Source organism: Perca flavescens, chromosome 5, assembly GCF_004354835.1.
Source record: "Perca flavescens isolate YP-PL-M2 chromosome 5, PFLA_1.0, whole genome shotgun sequence".
Lineage (NCBI taxonomy): Eukaryota > Metazoa > Chordata > Actinopteri > Perciformes > Percidae > Perca > Perca flavescens.
In genome coordinates, this window is record NC_041335.1 from 21,966,052 (window position 1) to 21,986,599 (window position 20,548).

A 20,548-nucleotide genomic window follows, 5' to 3' on the forward strand; every position below is an offset into this window, starting at 1 on the left:
ACTGCATTAGCACTCGTTGAAACATTGTGGATGCCTTTGTATTATTGTATTAAGACAGTTTAGGACTGTGAAACATTTGATATAGGACTACAAATGTAGATTTCTTCTTCTTCCTCTTGGAGGAGTCAGTGTTTACCGTGGTACCATTAACGTAGATTTCTCGTTGTTTGGTCTCCAATATGTCGGCAATATGCCCAAATTCAACCACAGAAAGAGAGATCATCGTTATAGAAAAATAAGTCTCCATAGTGTTTTAAATCTGTGCTCCGTCATTCTACACACACACACACACACACACACACACACACACACACACACACACACAAGAACATTCCTCTAGGGTGACATCAGTTTTTGGACTCTGTACTAAACACGGAACAAACTGCACTGTGGATTGTTTTACTGTTAAGAGATCAGATGGATCAGACATCTGCTATCACTTCCCAGCTGATACGGATTCAAGGTAGATTTGCTGAAAGTGTGTGTGTGTGTGTGGGTGGGGGGGTGGATATGCATGTCTGTGCCTGTGATGCTCTGCTGTGTTGTATATCGGTGCTCTGTTATGACTGCACCTTATACAGTTATTGAATCTTCATAAATTATGTCTGTGTGTCTACATAGTTATTCTTGACCTCATCAGGCTATGACCCACATGGATTATGTTCATGTGATACAAACTTGACCAGCTTAGAGCCAGCTACCTATGTATGCATGAATGGACTTTTAAGATTAAGCACTTGACAACAACAAGAAACTACAGTCTAACCTCGAAACCTGTCACTTTTGTTTCTTGTGTGTCAACACTACAAAGACTCATTTTCTCCAGACTCGAGCAGCAGAGTTGCCTGCTTGTTGCTGATGACCTCTGATATCGTTTCTACTATTTATTTTCAGGCTCTGATGCGATGCAGTGTATGTGGGTGGGGCGGCTCTCCGGGGGCCCCAGCCTGGCCCTCGTTCATGTGATCAGGCCCTACATGGAGTGGCATTTGGCCTGGCCCTTGGGGCCCCGTCTGGGAGCAAAGAACTGATCTGCAGCCAGCCTGGAATGCCAGACATTTGAAGTCAGACTTGTTAAAAAAACGAAGGCTGTTAGGAGTTTGGTCAAATAGGCTCCTGTGTCTAAAATAGCCCACAGACTCTGTCAGAGAGGGAGGCAAACAAGACAAAGCTCCTTCCCGTAAGCTGACATTAGGAAAGGCCAGCTCTACAACCTTTGCTTGAATAGAAAAGAATAGACAAAGTTGTAGTTTGTGTGCTTGTTATGTTTTGTATGGCTTTTGTTCATCTCGTTACCTGTCTGTTACTGTGTCTTAAAAGTGTGTCCATAACTGCATACCATACAGAAACATGCAAACAATGTGTACAATTTCACCAGCGATGCTGTAACAGCATATGTGTCACACTGGTTCAGCAGTTTAACAGTTATCACACCAGGGAGTTGACACTGCACTTGGGGAAAGAGCAAAACTCACCATACAGGGTTAGGGACTCTCCACAAATATCTATCAATTCATTTTTATTCACTTTCTTTCCTTTTTGTCTCTGTTCTCATATTTTTCTAAATCTTTCTCTCTATGTTGTTGAATTTTATCTCCTTCTTTACTTTGTTTCTCACTCTCTCATTTACACATACAGTGCACGCTCAGCTCTCATCATCTTTTTCCTCGTCCCTCTGTCTCGTGGGGCTGTTTTACCAGTGTCCCAGCTATGGGCTTACAGTAGCTAGGCTATGGATGTCAATAACAGGACTATGATAGGGCCCCTGCTGCATTATGCATGGAAGTGTCCCGCTGGGGGAAAAATGGCCTACAGCCATGAACGATAGATGGAGGGATGAATAATGGATGGAAAGATGGAGAAGCGAAACACTATTACAATCTGTGTCCCACCAAATTGAAGACTTGCCCTGGCTCACACCTCTGAAGCTCAGAACCAAGTCACCCTGGGTGACTTAGAGTCACGAGGTTGTCGTGTGAGAAAGAACAGGAGGCCTTTAATCAGTATTTCATGTTGTGTGCTAAGGCCCAATTGGGTCCCATCATCAGAAAGGATTACCTAAAGTCTTTTGTCTGTTATTCTCTATGCGGACAGCCTCTCATTGTGATCAGTTTTATCACTCGCATTTAGGGTGTTCACCTGCTAATCGTATTGGTGCCTTTTTTTTTTTTCTCTTAAGACAGTCTTAAGATGTAACACATAAGGCCAATCAAGAACAATACGTATAATTAACTGTTGAGACTAAAATTTATGTTTAAGATCCAATTCAATCTCAGATTGTTATTTCATTTTTTAATGTATTGTTCAGAAGAACATAACTAAGTAGAGAAGAGGAAATTAGTAAATCTGAATCACACCCAAAGGGCAATTTGTTGCACAGCTATTGTAGCAATTAATTAAAAAACAAACCGCAATCACAAACATACAAAAACAAATTTACATGCTCTGAATGTGACACTGTTCAATTTTATATCAAACATCCCGTCATTTAACATCCAGCAATCATCAGAAAATCATAAGTGACCCTAATCGGGGTCCAGACCAAATTTGTCTTTTTTTTCTATCACCTCTGAATGTCTTTGATCCTACATTTATATAAAGTGCAACATATCTTTGAATAGACTTTTTGTTATGGATTATCTTAATCAGATTTGCCATCTGTAAAAAGTCAGGAACATAAGCAACTTTGGACTTCCAGTAGAGTCTAGAACTCATAATTTAGTGCAGTATTTTTGGTGAGATATCATATATTAAAAAATGATCTTGTGCAATTTGTAATATGGCATCTAAATGACACAATAATATCTTAGATGTTCATATGACGAAATGAGAGGAGTGTTCTTTTAATTGCCATGGACCCTCAAAGTTAAAAACAACAAAATAACAACAGCTGAATAAGTAGAACAAGACAGTCAATAATTATTAAAACCATCATTACAACTTTGGTGGTGAGCACACAAAAAAATCTGAAAATGTTCAGTTTGTAAATGTTCTATCTATGCAAAGACGTAGAGGAGTGGAAGTTGTATGACAGAGTATAATGTATCTACACAGTTTCTGAGAGTTGCTGTATTATCACTTAATGCTTGATTGATTGTAATTGTTGGTGTAATCAACAGCTTTAGTAAATCATTAGTTTTGTGAGTCACATTTGCATATTTGCAAAACAGAGAATTTGGAAGCACATTGTGCAATGAAGACAGTATTTACTTACAAATGAATGTCTAAAACCGTATTTGAAAACAGCACAGAAACTGTTGATTGGTAATCAGGGACAAAGATTCATCCCCACAGCAGATTTAGACCTATAGTGGAGATGAAAGGTGTATACACATGTGCAGGTGCTAAATATGCATGAATGTGCGTGTGAACGTTTTCTCATGCATGTATCCCTGACAGGTCCCTGATGTCAGCTAATGTCAGCCAGTGAATCAGTGAATGTGAAAGATGCTGTTGTTATTCATCCCCACCATGGTGGGATGACACTATTTGTCACTGTAGTGATGGATTCCGCATCCCTCAGAGGAGCATGTGCAAGCGCCGTATCTGAAAGGCTGTCTTTGTGTTTCACACTCACTCACACATACAGACGCACGCATATAACGCACTGCTGGAACTGAAAACAAAGGCATGCTTATCCAATTGTGGGGGAATAAGATTAGGCTACAAAGAAACTCATAATGCTAATGTTAGCATCCCCTGCTCTATTGAGAGATTTCTGTTTTGTATAATTAGAAAAACATGGTATTAGATTTGAGATGCTGTCCATAAGACCCTTTTATATGATTTTGACATGTACTAAGTAACAGAATGCAATGGCCTGCCTTCTATCTGATAAAGCAATCCTCAGGGAAATAAAGAGTATTTGTGTTGCATCAAACATCCGATTTTGTTTTCCTCCAAAATAGACTGTCTGGCAGACCCGGCCTAACCTATGTCTTTACTCACTGTTTTCCTTTATAATTGACTTGTCACTATAATTAGGTTATGGCAGCCAAGGAAAGAAAATAACTCCTCTGTCATCTGGTGTTTAAGATGCTAATCTTTCCTTGATGAGAACAGCTCATTTTACAGCTTACTATAATTCATCAATAGCAGCAATATGTGGGCTTATTGTGGCTGTGGGAGTAGACTGTCAATCCAACAGGTGAAGTAATTGTTGCTACTGTGTCTCAGCAGTTGGAAGTAGAACCACTCTTTATGACTTTTTAGAAGGAAACACTATATTGTGTGGTTTAGTGCTACATGATGTTTACATGTAGTTAACATATATTGACGATGCTTAAAAAAAGCTGACTAAAATGAAGTGAAACAGAGATAAAGACCTTTCTTCTGTAATGTAGAGCCATCTTTAACATATTTGACACAGTAGTAGGGTGGTATGACCCTTTAAAAAATACTTCTCAGTAGAGACCCGCAGTTTGCCATAAATTATCCCACCAATGTCAGGTCAATAGTGGCTGGGACACTTAAGATCTAGAGAGTGTGAAAGGAACTCTAGACAATCTGGTGTTGTTATATGGGCCAGGATAGAGAGAGACCATTCATTAGCACCTTTGTGACCCCTCAGTCATTCTTCTATTGAAGAATAGCCTGCCTCTCACGCATAGTCGGCCCTAAGCCCCTCAGGGCACCCAGAGCCTGTTACATAAGACAGAGTCTTAGAAGAGTAAAGAATGCTTCAGAAATATCTTCAGCCATGACCTTGGCTTTGACAGAGCACTCCTATTGGTCCTGTTCTACCGGCGCTGTCTCATGGTTAAAAGTCACATGTCCTGTGTTCCTGTGTCAATGTGAAGCTGAGAGTCTGCAGTAAGAATGTTTCAGACAGATAATATCATGAATGAAATGAATGCGGTTCAAACTACTTGATGGTTTATAATGGCAAATGCAACTGTAGTTATCCCTCGAGCCGTGCTGTTAGCGTGGCAGTGTCGGTCTGTCGATCCACCACTTTTGGTCCAGACTGAAAAATCTCAACACTTATTGGATGGATGTTTTGAATTTTGGAGAAGACATTCATGGTTCCCAGACAAAGTATCCTACTGACTTTGGTGATCCCCTGACTTTTCCTGTAGTGTTACCAGCAGTGTCACATTTTTTGGGAAACCATTATCTATATAGAATAGTATTAATAATATTAAGTAGTATTAACTAACATTTGGTAACCATTATATTGGATATTGTTATTATCTCTTCACTTGTGGTTGGCTCAGTGCTTTGATAAACTGCTGTTATTGGCTGAAAAGCTTAATGAGGCTTTTGTTGAATAAGACACATACACAGATGCTGGTAATGTTATTCCTTTATACAAGCAAATAGCTTGTTATTTTCGGCATTACAAAAATATCTTTTAGGTTTTTTTGGGTGTATTTTAGTATGTGAATGTTGCAAATATATTATCTTTTTACAAGAGTGCACAGAGGAAAACACCAGTTGCTATATTTACACATACTCTTCAGGTGCACATAATCTTAAAAAATATAACAATTATAATAAATGTCAGTTAATTAATTGCTCAATAAATCAGTCAATAATTAAAGTCACTAACTACAGATGCTTATAATTTTTATATAGTCATATGTCAAGCTTTATTCTTAATCAATTTTGTTTTCATCTTCATAAAGATCTTAAAAGTGTATGGATTTGTTTTATGATTATCTTTTAATTTAATAACCCTCTTTAAACCTAAAATGTGTAGTATTGCCTTGAAGTCATGTTTAGAAACAAAGGAAAGCGTAGTGGGAGCTATAAAACCACCCTGCCTTAAATCTACAACAGTTGGGCATAACTTCACAATATTGCTAATTGTATTTTTTTAGTTTTACCCATTGTTGGTTAACAGTTTTAATCCAGGGAACATGATGTTCTTCCTTGATGTTTGTACAAGGCAGTTTGGCAAGAACACTTGATGAGTAAGCTGCTCTTTGCCTATAATAATGTAGTAGATGGAGAAAGGGATGGGCTCCCATACTCTTAGAACATAACACATGTTGGTTCATTGTACTGTACATGGCGTGTTCAGGCTAAATTTTCTGTAATCATAGGTGTGGAACATTACCTCAGAAACTTTTTTTTCTTTTTGGAGGGTGGTACAGTATACTTTTTTTAGTTCATAGTTCTTAGTCCCCTCTGTATTTTCTTGTCTTTCTCTTACTTCCTTAACCTCCTTGATTATATAAAAAAAAACATTTTAGTCTCCCATCTTGTAATCCATTTCTCACTCTTTTACTCACTTTTATAATGTATTTCTGGCTTTATCTCATTTATTCATTCTGTATTTTTTGTAATTTGTCTTCCCCAGCCCCCATATCATTTTCCTATCTCAGAGTGTGTTGTATGGTGGGAGTCTTGGTTCTGGAGAGAATGGCCTGTCTCTGTGTGGGTCCAGGATGTGCCATGAAATCGCCCACTCCTGGTTCGGCCTAGTTATTGGAGCCAGAGACTGGACTGAGGAATGGATCAGCGAGGGCTTTGCCACGTACCTGGAGGACATTATCTGGGCCCAAGCACAACAAGTACGTACAGTACAATCACTGCCTGATGGTTGTAGTTTACTACAGGTATTTTATAAAAGTAACTTAATGGTGGCCTTTTTTAGGCTTTAACCCCAGGTAGATGAAAATAAATGGCAATATGAGCCTTCAGATACACCAGTTAAGCCCATGTGTAAGAACCCATTTTCCTATGGCCATCTTTTTTTTTGTGATCAACAATTTTTTATTAGAAAAGATTGAAATGTTACATTTACAGTCACATTTACTGTGAACATGCATAGCACAAACTACAGTACGACTCTGAATACATAACTCATGAGAGATAAAAGCGAGATGGTGAAGTAGATGAAAGATAGCTGTTACAATGTCAAAATTAACTACTAAATATAAAGCATTCCCCAGAAAATAATAAAAATAAAAATAAATATATAAAAATAAAAAAACACACAAAAACATATATGCATAAAATAAGTAAAATTAAATAAAAATAAACACCCACAAATCTACATTCAGGTCAGATTTGTTCTGTTTCACAAGGTGGTTTCCTGTGGCCATCTTGAGGAAGTTACCCCTAACCACTAAGAAAGCAACTTGCTCTCATTAGAAATCAAAATCAATCAATGAAAAACAACCTCAGGAGTCATTCATATTTGTGATTTTTATGTAGTTTATTTCTTTCTTTTCATTGTCTAAATTTATGGTATGATCCAGCACCTTCATACCATTGGTAAAATGTAACAACTCAGGGTAACGCAGGTTGACATTCCAACCTTCCATTTCCACAGCTTATGTGCCAGGATTTTCAAATGTTACTGTTGTGGTTGGAATGCACGTAGAGTTGGCCATTACATTACTGTAGTAAAACCATACATTAAGCACACAAGGAAAAAGTTTATAAAGACACCAAGTCCCAATGCAAAAAAGGACAAACAAGAAACTAAAAGGTCAGTGGCAAAAAATAGTGGTTGATTAAGAATATGTACCTGCAGAAATAAATAGATAAACAACAGGGCAAAGGACGAGGGCAGAGCTTTGATATGAATCTTTTGCTTGCAACACTAACTTCAGCTCTGATCAGGGATCTGATATGAATACAGATCTGATCCTCCCTACTTGCTTTCCCACACCCTTTAGAGTTACACAAATGTTTTACTATGTCACCTTTATGATATGTGCTTGGCTATGAAGACATAGATTTAAGACCTTTTATTGCAGCCAAAATCAATAAGACACAGCGACAGAGATAGTGGACAGTGCTGCTTTTATCCTATTAGTGTGCATTTGACTGTTAATTTGCATCTGTTCAGTTTAATCTTTCTGTTGATATAATTGATGATTCACCATATTTAACCCCCCCCCACCCCCCTTTACTTTCTTTGCCATAACCCTTTCCCCCATATCTTTATAACTTTCCATATCTCTCCATTCAGCTCTCCTTACAAGAGACAGCAGAACAGTCTGACCTGAAGGCACTGCTGAGGTGGAGACGACTCTTTGATGAGTTGCAGAACTCTGAGGAGGCCCTTCAAATCCTCAGGTGAGTGTGTGTTTTTTGGTCAAGAACATCTGTTTTAATACCAACATACCATTGTTGCCACTGTAGAGGAAATAGCTCTTCAAGAATAGTGTGTCAGCCCCTTCAATAAGCACACTGAACACTTTTAGTTTACTTAACCACCCTACAGTAGGTTCAACATGTAAGGAGGAGACAACATTTCACTGTGTAACTACTTAATTATTTTACTTTGTCTCAATGCTTGAGATACTTTTTCATACATTAGGAAAGGGAAATGTTTAAATAAGTTGCAGTTGTGTTTGCCTAATTTTCTATTGTATACATAGTCTACTTTTTTTAAAGTTTGGGTCGGTTAGGGTACTGTATGGCCAGCTTTTGTTAGTGTCACGTGCAGACACACATGAGCGTGAGGTATATGCATTCCAGGGGTACAGGTGTGGCAGGTGTTGCACGTAAAATATCCAGGTGTACTGTCATGTATTAGAAAAGCTCAGCACACAAGCACAGCAAGTACACACAAACTCTTCATCTGATCCTGACAATGTGGGACCCACACCCTGTTTGTTTTATCTAGGGTGGAAGCACAGTGTCATTAGTGGATTATTAGGTGTAAACCCCAGCCTGGAGTTAACTGTTTAAAGGTTGGAATGCATGTGTTAGCATTGTGCCTTTCATATTGTAGGTCTTCCTTTGAACAAAAAAGCCTCTTCACTGGAGATGGCACTTGTAGCATAGTGCGCTATTGACATTCATGCTTGTAGGAGACAGCAAATCAATGTCTTATTGATTTAATGGCACCTCTGCTTGGCACTAACTTCTAACTATGTCACTTTACTAACAATGTTTTGTTATTACACAAAAGAAACATTTAAATTAATAGTGTTTAAAATCCAAATACTCATTAGTAAAAAGCTTCAATATTAATATTAGGGATTTTACTCATTTGTTACTTTAAAGGACGGTCCTCATGGGTTTAGTACTTCAAGGGGGACTGTGTTTGGACATATGAAACTCTTTCCATACTGAAATGCTCATAACCTCTAGTGTATGTTGTGCATAATGATGTTTCACATTTGTGGTAGGCTTAAACATGTTAGAATGAATTATTGTGACACGGAGTAGGTCTTGAAATAGGCAGCTGTGTGTGAGTGAAAGGGTTAAACATGCACTTGAGAGCTGTGTCTGTCTATCAGTCTATCAGGGTGTTCCCCTATGAGGCATACACACGGGTGATTAGGAGGATCAGGATTAGGTTTCTCTGCACCTGACGGGGTTAAGTCAACAACACAAAACTAACATCTGAAAAATACAAACAATACATGCACTCACACACAGACCGACTATGTAACATGGGACACACATTAGTATTGAAAAGACAAGTAATTGCTACAGTGGCACCCACAGAGAAGCCATTTCTTAATCCCCACATCTCTTAAAGGTAAAGCATGTTGAGACATAAAGGAAACCTGCTCACACATTATCTTAATGACTGAATGCATACAGTCTGAGAGTCAGGTACTGTACAGTTCTAATGCAATGACAATTCTTAGAGCTTCAATATGCCCCTTGCATGGGTAACCCTTTTTCTTATGGGTTTGTAATGTCTGAATAATTTCCAATAGGTTTCATGGAAATAACTCTGTAATGTGGTACTAACTATAGGCAAAATAGAGTCTGTGTTCAATTATATCCAATTAATTGCTGTGTATACCTAGAGAGTCTTTCAGTGCACAGCAGGTCAGCTGAACATGCAAAAATGTGAAATTTGCCTGCAGGCAAGCATAAAATTAAAGAAAAATGAAGAATGAAGTTGCCAATACTAAATGAATAATGACAGAATATTTATTTGGATTTAAACAGAGCAGTTCTTTTTAAGGAAATTCCAATTTCCCCTGTTTAGTACTCATTTACATATTTCTTTTCAGGAACCCCCTCAGGAAATTAGACAAGAAATTACTTTAAATTACAGGCTCGAAAAATAACCGTTACAAAAATCTGTTATTTAAGTTTTTGTCTGATGCAATGCTTAACAGTAATTTAATTTAAAGGTGCACTATGAGTTCCTGCATGGTTTCAGCGCAATTTCATTTTTGTCTCAAATCGTAGGCATCTGTCCTTGATCCGCTAGCTGCCTGCACCCTGAATACACGGTGAAAAAGCCCGGTCTCGGGAGACAACACAGGGGTCGTAACGTCAAACAAACACTAGAGGCACAGGCAGTGCACCAAAATACAACAAACCACATTCCAGCCAATCACCGACAAGATGGTTGGGGGAAGGGTGGGGGTTAGTGACAGTTAAGCGTGTTTTACAGTAACTGCAGCCCAGCTGGCGCTTACATTTGTGACGTCATGAAATCGCTGTAACTATTTATACCCGCGCTGGTGGTTGCAACATTAGTTGCTGTCTTCTCCTGAACAGCGGTGGCCCTAATGAGCAAAGGCTACCGACGTTGCTCTTTCTATGGACTAGAAGAAGAAGAAGAAAAAGGTAAACAACGGCAGAACTGGCAGCAGCATTGCCGTCAATGCTTCCATTTGATTCGATGACCAACTTCGTCGGATCAAGCCTTTCATTCACCATAAAAGAACTCATCTTTACCCACTAAGTTACAAAAGAGATTTGCAGTCACTCAGAGTCCTGGCATCTGGTTGTCGGCGAACTCATTCAGGCCTCCTGTTTCCACTTTGTTGCACGCTGCTGAAAAAAAAGAGCCGTGCGCAACCTCTGCTCGCGCGCCACCTTGGATGCCGCTAGTATACCGTACGTTTTAGTCAGCTAGTCATGACAGTTACGGAAACATTGGGGGAGGGGCAGGCTTGCTCTGTTTTGTTTGGAATTTACTTGGAATGTCAACAGAAGTGACCATGCAGGAACTTATAGTGCACCTTTATTTGACAGAGAACAATGTATAAATGATGGATAGAGAGTGAGAGGTGTATGACATGCAACAACGATCTCAAGGCTGGAATCAAACCCTGGACTTTGCGGTTATATGGCATGCACTGTAACTACTAGGCTTCCAAGGCGCTCCAAGAAGATAATTCTTGACCTTGTGAACAGTATGTGACAAAAAATCTTAACTTAAAGTTCAATCACTAGCTTTTAACCACATCTCATGGTCTATGAGAAGGCGGGAGATGGTATCCCTGTCTCAGTTTAAGTAGGGTCTTTGTTGTGTATGTGGCGATGTAACTAAGCTCTTGGTTTACTCCAAAGACCATGCTACTTTTTGATGTACGCTAGACTGCCTGAATGTCCAAGTCTCGGTGTGGCTCCACTGCTTAGCATTACAATCGTGAGGAAACATAAGATGAATAAACACAAACTGGTTGTCACAAAGCACAGAGAAATGTCAGAGAGGATCTGGTGAAGGGAAAGGAAGTGCAATGGGATGTACAGAGGGATATACACACAAACACACACATGAAGGATAATGGCAGATTGTGTTCAGTGGGTCACAATCGACACCCCCTGATCCAGCAGGGGCCCCAGTGGCCAGTGTTTATCAGTCCATTTCAGATGAGTTATATTTAGGGCAGCCTGGGCCAGACGCCATTCTCCCTGCTGATTCACTGGGCTGCTGGGAGCCCTGCTCTACCTTATCCGGTTTCCACAGTCAACCCAGTGTAATTTGTCACAAAATGGCTCGCGGAGCTATAAACCTGTGCGTGTGTGTGTCTGTGTGTGTGTGTGTGTGTGTGCGTGTGTGTGTGTGTGTGTGTGTACGTTTTACATTAAGTTCTGTCAGTAATAGCTCCTGATTTCCTCCCGCTCTTTCTCTCAATCTCAGACACACCCAGGTGTATGCATGGCTACACCACACACACACACACACACACACACACACACACACACACACACACACAAACATCCTCTCCCTCGCACACATGGCCTACGAGTCAGATAAGAGCACCGTTTATTCTGCAATACATTGAGCTATTGTGTGATTCTCCAAGGCAGCGAGCAGCGATTCCTCTTAAAGCTGTAGTAAATCATCTCCGACAAAGAGAGACTGCGAAAGACAGAGATTTACACATCCATACATCCCTGGTCTGGACAGTGGGAAAGGTTCCTTTGTCTAACACGGCTGATGGATCAACATTTTTCCTCTCCGCGCTGTGCTCTCGGTATCTCTGACGCAGGAAACCAACATATTTTCTCTTCTGGAAATGATATACATTCTACGTTCTGTCATTGTTTTTGTCTCTAGCCCCAGTCCCTCTTTCTCTCTGTACTTCTCTGTCTGACACACACACACACACACACACACACACACACACACACACACACACACACACACACACACACACACACACACACATATTTCCCAGGGATACAGCCTGTCCTGCTGTCTCAAAAAAAGTCCATTTCATCTTATCAGCAATAACAGACATGCGTGGGCAGGAGACTGGACAGAGAGCAAGTTAAAAAAACAACTCCATGATTTCAACAAATTGTATATTTTACAATGCAGGTCTTTCCCATGTTTTACAAATATAATTGACTGTGAATAGGCTACATATGTTTGTTAACTGTTTGGCTCATAATGTTGACAGGCAGCTTTTAATGTACAGACACTGAGCATCATTACTAAGATATTTCCTAAATGGAAATTTCCCAAATCAGGTCATTGGAGTTGGGGATTTCTTCTTACACATAACATTTACATGACGTGCACATGTCGTCAAGGAGGAACACACCTCATTTGCATGATGAAAGAGTTTCCATTCCTCTCCAGTCGAATTTAGAAATTCCAGGAAGTTGATGACTTTCTTTCTCCGCCCCCTGAGCAAACTAAACATTTTTGTCTATCTCCTGTCCTCATTTTCTCCCACACCTCCTCCTCCTCTTCTTGTGTTCAACCCTAATCTACTTCATCTCCTTCTTGTCCATGCTCAGCATGCCTGGACAAAGACTCAAATAAATGAAATATTTGACCAACTTGTGTCGCACAGCTGAAGCCTAACTCAAAAGATTAATCATTGAGGTTTTTACGTGGCACACGAATCAGTGTTGATACGATTTTAAATGTGTGTTTTTTGTCTCCCTGTTCATCTGTGTGTATGTGTGAGTCTAGCTCTGTCATGAAGTGGTCCTGTGGAAAAGTGCTAGCCAGTGATGAAGGGTGTATTGATTGGTGGGCCAGGCGCCTGGCATATCGACTTGGCAGAGGGTGATCCTTCAAGGCCTTCCTATTGGCACACTGAGTTAATCTGCTCAGCCTGATCAATACCGCCTAACTGAAACTATCATTGCACAGCATCCCACGTCAGTGCTGTGTTTGTTTGACTTTTATTGGTTTTATGTGTGTTTATGGAGGTTGAAGGGATGATTTGTATCTGTGTGACAGGGAAAGCCAAACCTAGAGCATACCTCTTTTTTGTGCCTGTAGACGGAGATGCTTTTTTGTGGAAGTATTATATGTTCGCTCAGTGAGTCATGGGCAGTAAAGTCAGAGTGCAGCACTGTGAGGTCATATAAACAGTATAGCATGCTATTATAAATCTGCAGCTTGATTTCCAGCCTGCCTCTGGCAAAGTATGGCAACTTGGCAATGTGTTCGCCATTGAGAGGAGCGGCTGGATTTAGTGTTGCCGACGGTGTATTCTTGCTCTGTAGAAATTATGGTTTTTCTGCAACTAAAATGGAGTGTGGATAAAATAAAAACTCTGTGCCTAGGCTCTTTAACTTCATCCTGTTCTGTTTTTCTGCTTGTGTTGTTTTGTGTGCACCATCCTGTTTATTGTGGCTGTTGAACATCTTTGTCTGTTTATGCCCATTTACCGGTCTAATCTTTCTGTGTATTTTTGTTTCTCTGCTCTATTTTTCCTTCTGCAGGCCTAACTTGGAGAACACTGGTCAGGTCAGTGAGTCTGGCTCCTCCACGGTTAAACATGCCCTCAACCCTGAGAAAACCTTCATGCAAGTCCACTACCTCAAGGTGAGATAAATGTGGGAAAGATGGGGGGATAGTAGGAAAAAGAAGGAAAGGAAAAGGAAACAAAGGGCTATAGAACAAATCAAACTATTCTGAAAAATCATATAATGTCCTTTTAGGTGGCCCACTCTTTGTTAGACTTGCTGGAACTGCCCTTATAATGCAATGTTTCTCTGTATTGTATTTAAAGGATTTTGTTTTGTTCTCTTTATTTGTCTTGTTATTTGTCCAGGGTTACTTCCTCCTCAGGTTCTTGGCCAGTCAAGTGGGAGAGCAACAATTCATCGACTTCTTCAGATCATTTGTAAAGAAATACCACGGGCAACTCATTTTGTCTCAGGTGAGGCTTTAGTAAAGGAAACTTGATTAAGTTAATGGAGAATTTCGATGACTTGCCGCTACTTGAGAAGCTGCTAATCAAATCTGCGCTCAGATTTGAACTGTTTTTAATATGAGGCACAGTGTTATTTCCATAAATTAATTAGAGAGTGATGTAAGCTTGATTGCCACTGTGTTACAACAGTTGAAAATGCTCCAGCAGCATTTCAAAGTGATGGCCGTACAGCTCAGCCACATATGTTTATTCTACTGGGGCCCATGAAGCTGAGTGATCACACCTGGAAGTCTGTGTGTGTGTGTGTGTGTGTGTGTGTGTGTGTGTGTGTGTGTGTGTGTGTGTGAGTGTGTGAGATGTGTGATGTGTTCCACCTGGCTCCTGTTTCTTCAGTGGCAGGCCGAGTCTTCCCACTAAATAATGGATGTAACATAAACACTGTTTAACCTTGCACTCCTGACTTAAGATCAGGCATGGCTTTCTCTTTCTTTTTTTCTTCCTCCCACACCTCCCTGAATGCCTCCATCTTTTTTTTTTTTTTTTTGACAGGATTTCCTACGAATGCTGCTGATTACCTTTCCCAGCATGGAGAGTATGTAAGTGGCTATGAATAATGCCTACAGTGTAGTTCATGAATAATGAAAAAAATGTCTAGACGCATTAAAACCACTTTGGTTAGTGCTCAAGTATAAGTAGACTGGTTTCCAGTTCAGGATTAAAGATATCTTATTCATCAATGTTTTCTTTGAACTTTACCTTACAACTTTTTTTTTTAACAGATGTGACTTGTTAGTAGATTTATTGTCAAATATATGAGCATGTGTTGATTTGGCCTCTGTTCTTAGTCCTGCTGTGGAAACCTGACCAGCAAAAAGCTCCCAAAACCAATCATGTTAAGAGAGCAGTCTCATCCACTCTCATATTAATTGAAGTGTAAAAGGATAACTGCTCCTCCTGCTCTCCTCCCCTCTAATTTTCTCTCTCCCTCTCTGTGCTCGCTTAATCATTCAGTTCTCTATTTCTCCTGATTGCCTCATTAACCTCTTCTCTATGCCTGTCTCTGTCCCTCTCTTTCTCCCTGTCTGTCGTTCACTTTGTTTTTCCCAACCTTCTTCTTTTCTAACCTCTCTTTTCCTCAGCACTTTTTTGTCGGCTCTGAATTGAGATTGATTAAATTAAACAGGGGGAGTTGGGGACAGTCAATATTTGGATCTGATGCCTCTTTCAGTAAACAACCCGCTCGAAGGTTCAGGATGAGAATAGACACTCACAGTTGAGGGTCATGGCTGCTCTTTGTGCAGAGTGCAGGGTCATGTATCCTGCCCATTCCCCAGACTAAATGGGGAACATCATATTTATAAGATTAACATAAAAACTATAAACCTACATTTAAAAAAATAATTCCCTCATTGATTTGTTCTAATAAGAAACTACTGTTTTCCAGGCATGCCTGTCACTCTTTCTAATCTATCACCATTAAGGTGAATAACCGATACAATATTAAAGATGCCAAGCTCAACATAAAAAACTAGTAGATACACGTCTTGTCTGCTCTCGTGAGACATAAAGCTTATTTCTCTCCAATCCTATTATGAAACAGTATTTGATATGTCATGTGGTGAATTAACTGTATTAACCTTTTGTTTGCCACACAAGGAAACTATGCTCACATAATACCATGTAATCCTACCTTATGGTGTCTTGCTGTTGATGTGGCAGGTGTCTTTATATACTCTCTATGGTTGGTCTCCACATGCCAAGAGCTGGAGTTATTAATTAATTTAAGCATGATGTAGGTAGAAAAAAGATGAGATTCCTTTAGCTGCACTTTCTGATTGGAAAGTTCCTTTAAAAATATTTTTGGCAAATGAGCTTCAGTTAGAAGAACATAACTGAGAGTAAATCGGTATATACAAATGTAAATTAAATATTTTATTGCAAAATAACCCCTTTAATGCGCTGAACATCACAGATTAATACACAGTAATAGCTTCAGACTAGCCATGTGTGGCCTTAAGCACAGGCGGGCAGGATTGATGATGCTGTGTAGTTACTCTTCGACTTGTTGTGTACTTTGTATACTTTACACATTGCATACACACTCCGGGCTGCTTGTGGAATGTTTGTTTGCGTACACATTTTTCTTTGCCAGCCAGTTCTGTCACTGTGTTTGTTTGCAGTATATGGTATATGACCATTTTCATGTGCAAACCATCCCCATGAGCCTTTTCTCAGCCACACTCACACATACTTGCTTACTATACATGCATACATATAAACCCAATGTATTGTCTGTACATGCATTTGCGTTTGCTTATTCTTGTATAGGAAAGTGGGTGTGCCCATCTTTTTGTTTAAGGTGTTGGCCTAAACCTCAAGTCCACCATGACCCCAACAATATTTTCCCAGAGCCATGTTTTCATAGGGTGTCTTGGGCAAGAACAGTCATTGCTATAATAATAGGAAAAATACTAACACTTGTGCCATTGTGTTCCAGAAAAGGCCTCACCCTCAATGCTATTTATGCTGATTGGCTGGATCGACCGGGAATTCCAAAGGTATGAAGAGTGTTGCTTTCTTTCTGTCTTTTTTTTTTTTGTTAAAATATAGAGTTTAATAATGCTGTTTTCATAATATATTTTTATACAAAGCTAAATGCCAACAAGACAAATTAAAGACTAAAATCTGGTTGATTAAACATTTAACTCTTAAATCAATTTTATCTGAAAATAAACTTTACACTTGACTGTAATGTATAAAATAAATTACTACTATGTATGCACAATTCACTTATCGTACACAATAGTACAATAATTCAGTACTGTTGGTTCTGGACTGTTAGTTTGTGTTTAGAGTCTAGCACTTACAGTACATTTCTGAACTTTTTTTGTCCACTGTGCTCAGAGGCATCATGTCTTTAGCGCTAAAATAAGTAATTACTTTTTTGTCTTCCTCCTTTTTGTTTCTTTATCATATTAGGTAATGAAAAAGAGTATTGATGCTTACAGTCAAAGTACTTTTTATTTAGCATTTGTTGTGATCCCGCATGCCCTATGCACATGCATGCATAGGGCAGTCATTTCATAGTCTTTGTGTTCTCACTAGACTGGTGTCTGGTTATGGGAGAGATTAGTTCTTCCAGTCGTGGTTTGAACTGGCTGATGGCACATCTTTGTCTAACCTTTTTCATTTCAAGATATCCAGACCATTCCCATATGCTGCTGCTGCCATTGTTTTTTGTTTTTGTTTTGTTTTTTCAATTCTTGAAGAGCAACACAACTTTACTTTAGTTGGCTTTTCGTTCTTAGTTTATCTCTTCTGTTGTTCTTACTATTCAGTGGTCATTTTGTGTTTACTGACAACTGGGACAACATTCAACAACTTGATTGGCGTCACCCTACAAACCACAGCCTGATTGGCTCGATATGAAAGCCACAGGCCAAGAATCATACTTACTGCAGATACCTGAACGTTAGTCTCACATTGCCAGACCTATCTCCCAAGCACTGTGGAGGAAGATGTTATCATCCTCCTTAATAACGGATCAATATGGTTTTAAGAGCATTACTCGACTAGACTTTAATGTAGGTGAAGATGTTGTGTTCAGATCCAGTTCAAAGTCGTTACAGGTAGTTCCATGTACAGGAACTTTTCTTGTTTTCGTGTGTGTGTGCTCTATGCATTTGCTCTTAGACGACAGGAGCGGCTTAGCATTTGTCTCACTATTTACAAGCTGTAAATACCGGTGTAATGACGCTCTCATAATGGGAATTATGTCTCATATTAGAAGTAAATAGCTTTCAGTATATAAATACTATAGCTTAAATGATGTGTGACTATTAGCCAGTAGGCGTTTTGAAACTGCTAGACAATGATAGCTTTCACCATAACAGCATAAAAACTCACGACATATTCGTCGCTCAACTTGAAGAAAGTTTTTCAAATCGGTTTCCTAAAATACATCATGATGACATCTTGATGTTGATGACCTTAATTCCACTGTAAGGCATCTCTGGCTGTTTAGTTCTTGAAAGAGCTCATTGTACAGTTGATTGTATTATTTTGTTGTTGAATAATCATCCCATTTGTTACTAGACTGTTACTGTGTTTTCTTGACAAGGTGATCAGTGCTGCTCTGCCTCTTCCCCCTTATATTGAGAAAGACCCAGGGTCATAGATACTAGGATTGCAAAGCCATACTCACACACAATCAATCCACTTTAACAGCTTCTTCAATTCTCCCATCTCCATGGTAACTAATCTTAATTACCACTGTGTGTATTTGCATTTTTGTGTGTCTGTACCTATGGTGTGTACTGTTGCAGTCTGGGAACCTTCACCTTCTAGATTATGTGATAATGTAACTGAAGCCTTTCAGAGGTCTCTGAGGGTGGGAAGGACAGTGTGGAGGGACTGCTGTTTTCTCACACCTGATTGGGTGACTGCTAGAGTGTTCTTTAAGAGGCTTTTTCTGTTTGATGTGCCAGTCCCCAGCTAATAAGATCAGCCAGATCGATTGAAACCTTTTACAGATGCAAGTGCTTGTGTATTATGTACACTAGACACAAACACATTTTTAAACTCTCTCTCTCTCTCCTTTCTCTTTCTCTTTCTCCCCCCCTTCTCTCTCTCTCTCTCTCCTCCCTGTCTCCTATCCATCGCTGGACAATGTGCTTGAATTGGAGAAAGGCAGGAAATGGTTTGGCCTAATAATAAACAATGACATTAACCAATCCTGGAGTAGGAGATGTGGAATGGGATGGCTAGTGCTGGCCTATTTTAGACCTCGACTTAGAGTTTAGATGAGTAAGCATTCCCTTTGGGATGATGGATCCAGGCTGAGATACTTTGTTTAAATAAAGACTACCCTTGGTTCACCACAGCTTTCAGCCTGATACCTTCTCCTCCTAACTCCTAAAACTTACATTAAATGTTTGTCTTTTTCTGCCTGGCTTATCAATAAAAGCTTTTTTTGTGATCAATAATCATAGGCTGATATAATGTAGTTATTTAAACTGCTTTACCTATTAGTATTTGTAGTATTTTTTGTGTTCTTTCAGGCAAAAATTGGATTTTAAGCATGCACAGCTTTAAAGAAGACAAAGAAAAGAGTGCCAATTACTGAAGATTAAACTTTCTCCTTGGAAAATTACGGCTGGCTGTCGAACCTTTATACTTTTTAAATGTAGCGACTCGGCTGTTTGCAGCAATAAAGATTTAATACAGCAAAATCCTGAAAGATGTCACCAAATTCTTGGTCAAATTTTCGATCAGATTGTTTGATTAAAATCTTGCTGTTTTGTGTTAAGGTAGCATTAAACTCTATTGAATGTGATAGGTTTGGTTTATCATTTATTTATTGAATCTGATATTGATTCACTAGAGAGACGAGAGAGGGGTTCGGGATGAAGAGAGAGTTTTAGGTGGACAAAAGCCTTGCTATTCAGGGAATCTAGGCAGCAAGAGAGCTACGTGTGGTATCCTGTTACACAATGCCAATTTACTGCTTCAACACTTGCTACATTCTATACAGCCCACAACACCTCCCTCTCTCTGTACCGTTGTGTGTCTGCCTCTCTCTCCCTATCTCCTCTACTTCTACACACACCTCCATGCTTTTTCTGCTGGAGTACTTGTATAATACACAAAGAGGAGTACTCAGGCATGCAGTTATAGTATTGAACTTTGTGTGTGGCTATGGTAACACTAATAGCTGAATCGCTGCATGTGTGCGTGGGAAGAATGTGTGTATCCTATTGTATGAATATGATGCTGCATCTCTCGTGTGTGTGTCTATGTGTGTGTGTGTGTGTGTGTGTGTGTGTGTGTGTGTGTGTTTGAGACATTAAACAACTTGTGTCCATGCACTCCCTGTCTGTCTCCTTATTTTCTCCACCACACATACCTACCACAAACACACAACTACACACACAACCATCACCGTCATCGCTCTGATATGTGATTCCCATCACTCGAGCAGTGGCTCTGTTGAAAGCCTTAATAATGTTAGAGAGTAAGTGCTGTGTGGTTCTGCCTACTAGCTGCTCTCTGTGCGTAGGTGTGTGTTTGCATGCATGGCTCTACGTGTGTGTGTGTGTGTGTGTGTGTGTATAATGCTGGAGGAGTGGATGTGTATTGGACTGAGGTGTCTGTCCGTCCTTTAGCTGCTAGTTATTGAGGTGCTTTTTTTCTTCCTCCTCCTCCTTGTTTCTCTCTTCTCCTCCATTCTTTCTCCTTTCTCTCATCCTCCGGAGTCAATT

The 20,548-nt window shown here is 39.6% G+C and overlaps 1 protein-coding gene across 5 annotated transcripts in view; it reads left to right on the plus strand.

The window, feature by feature from the left end:
- aopep (aminopeptidase O (putative)) overlaps positions 1-20,548 on the plus strand; it is a 71,649-nt gene that overhangs the window by 15,696 nt on the left and 35,405 nt on the right. For 4 of the 5 annotated variants that reach the window (XM_028578734.1, XM_028578733.1, XM_028578736.1 and 1 more), the window contains exons 7-12: positions 6,305-6,518; positions 7,928-8,034; positions 13,855-13,957; positions 14,187-14,294; positions 14,838-14,884; positions 16,786-16,846. In XM_028578734.1, the coding sequence (XP_028434535.1) occupies positions 6,305-6,518; positions 7,928-8,034; positions 13,855-13,957; positions 14,187-14,294; positions 14,838-14,884; positions 16,786-16,846 (640 nt within the window). Of the gene's footprint in view, positions 1-6,304; positions 6,519-7,927; positions 8,035-13,854; positions 13,958-14,186; positions 14,295-14,837; positions 14,885-16,785; positions 16,847-18,977; positions 19,095-20,548 lie in introns of all 5 variants that reach the window. The other variant, XR_003692613.1, reaches the window with a different exon arrangement.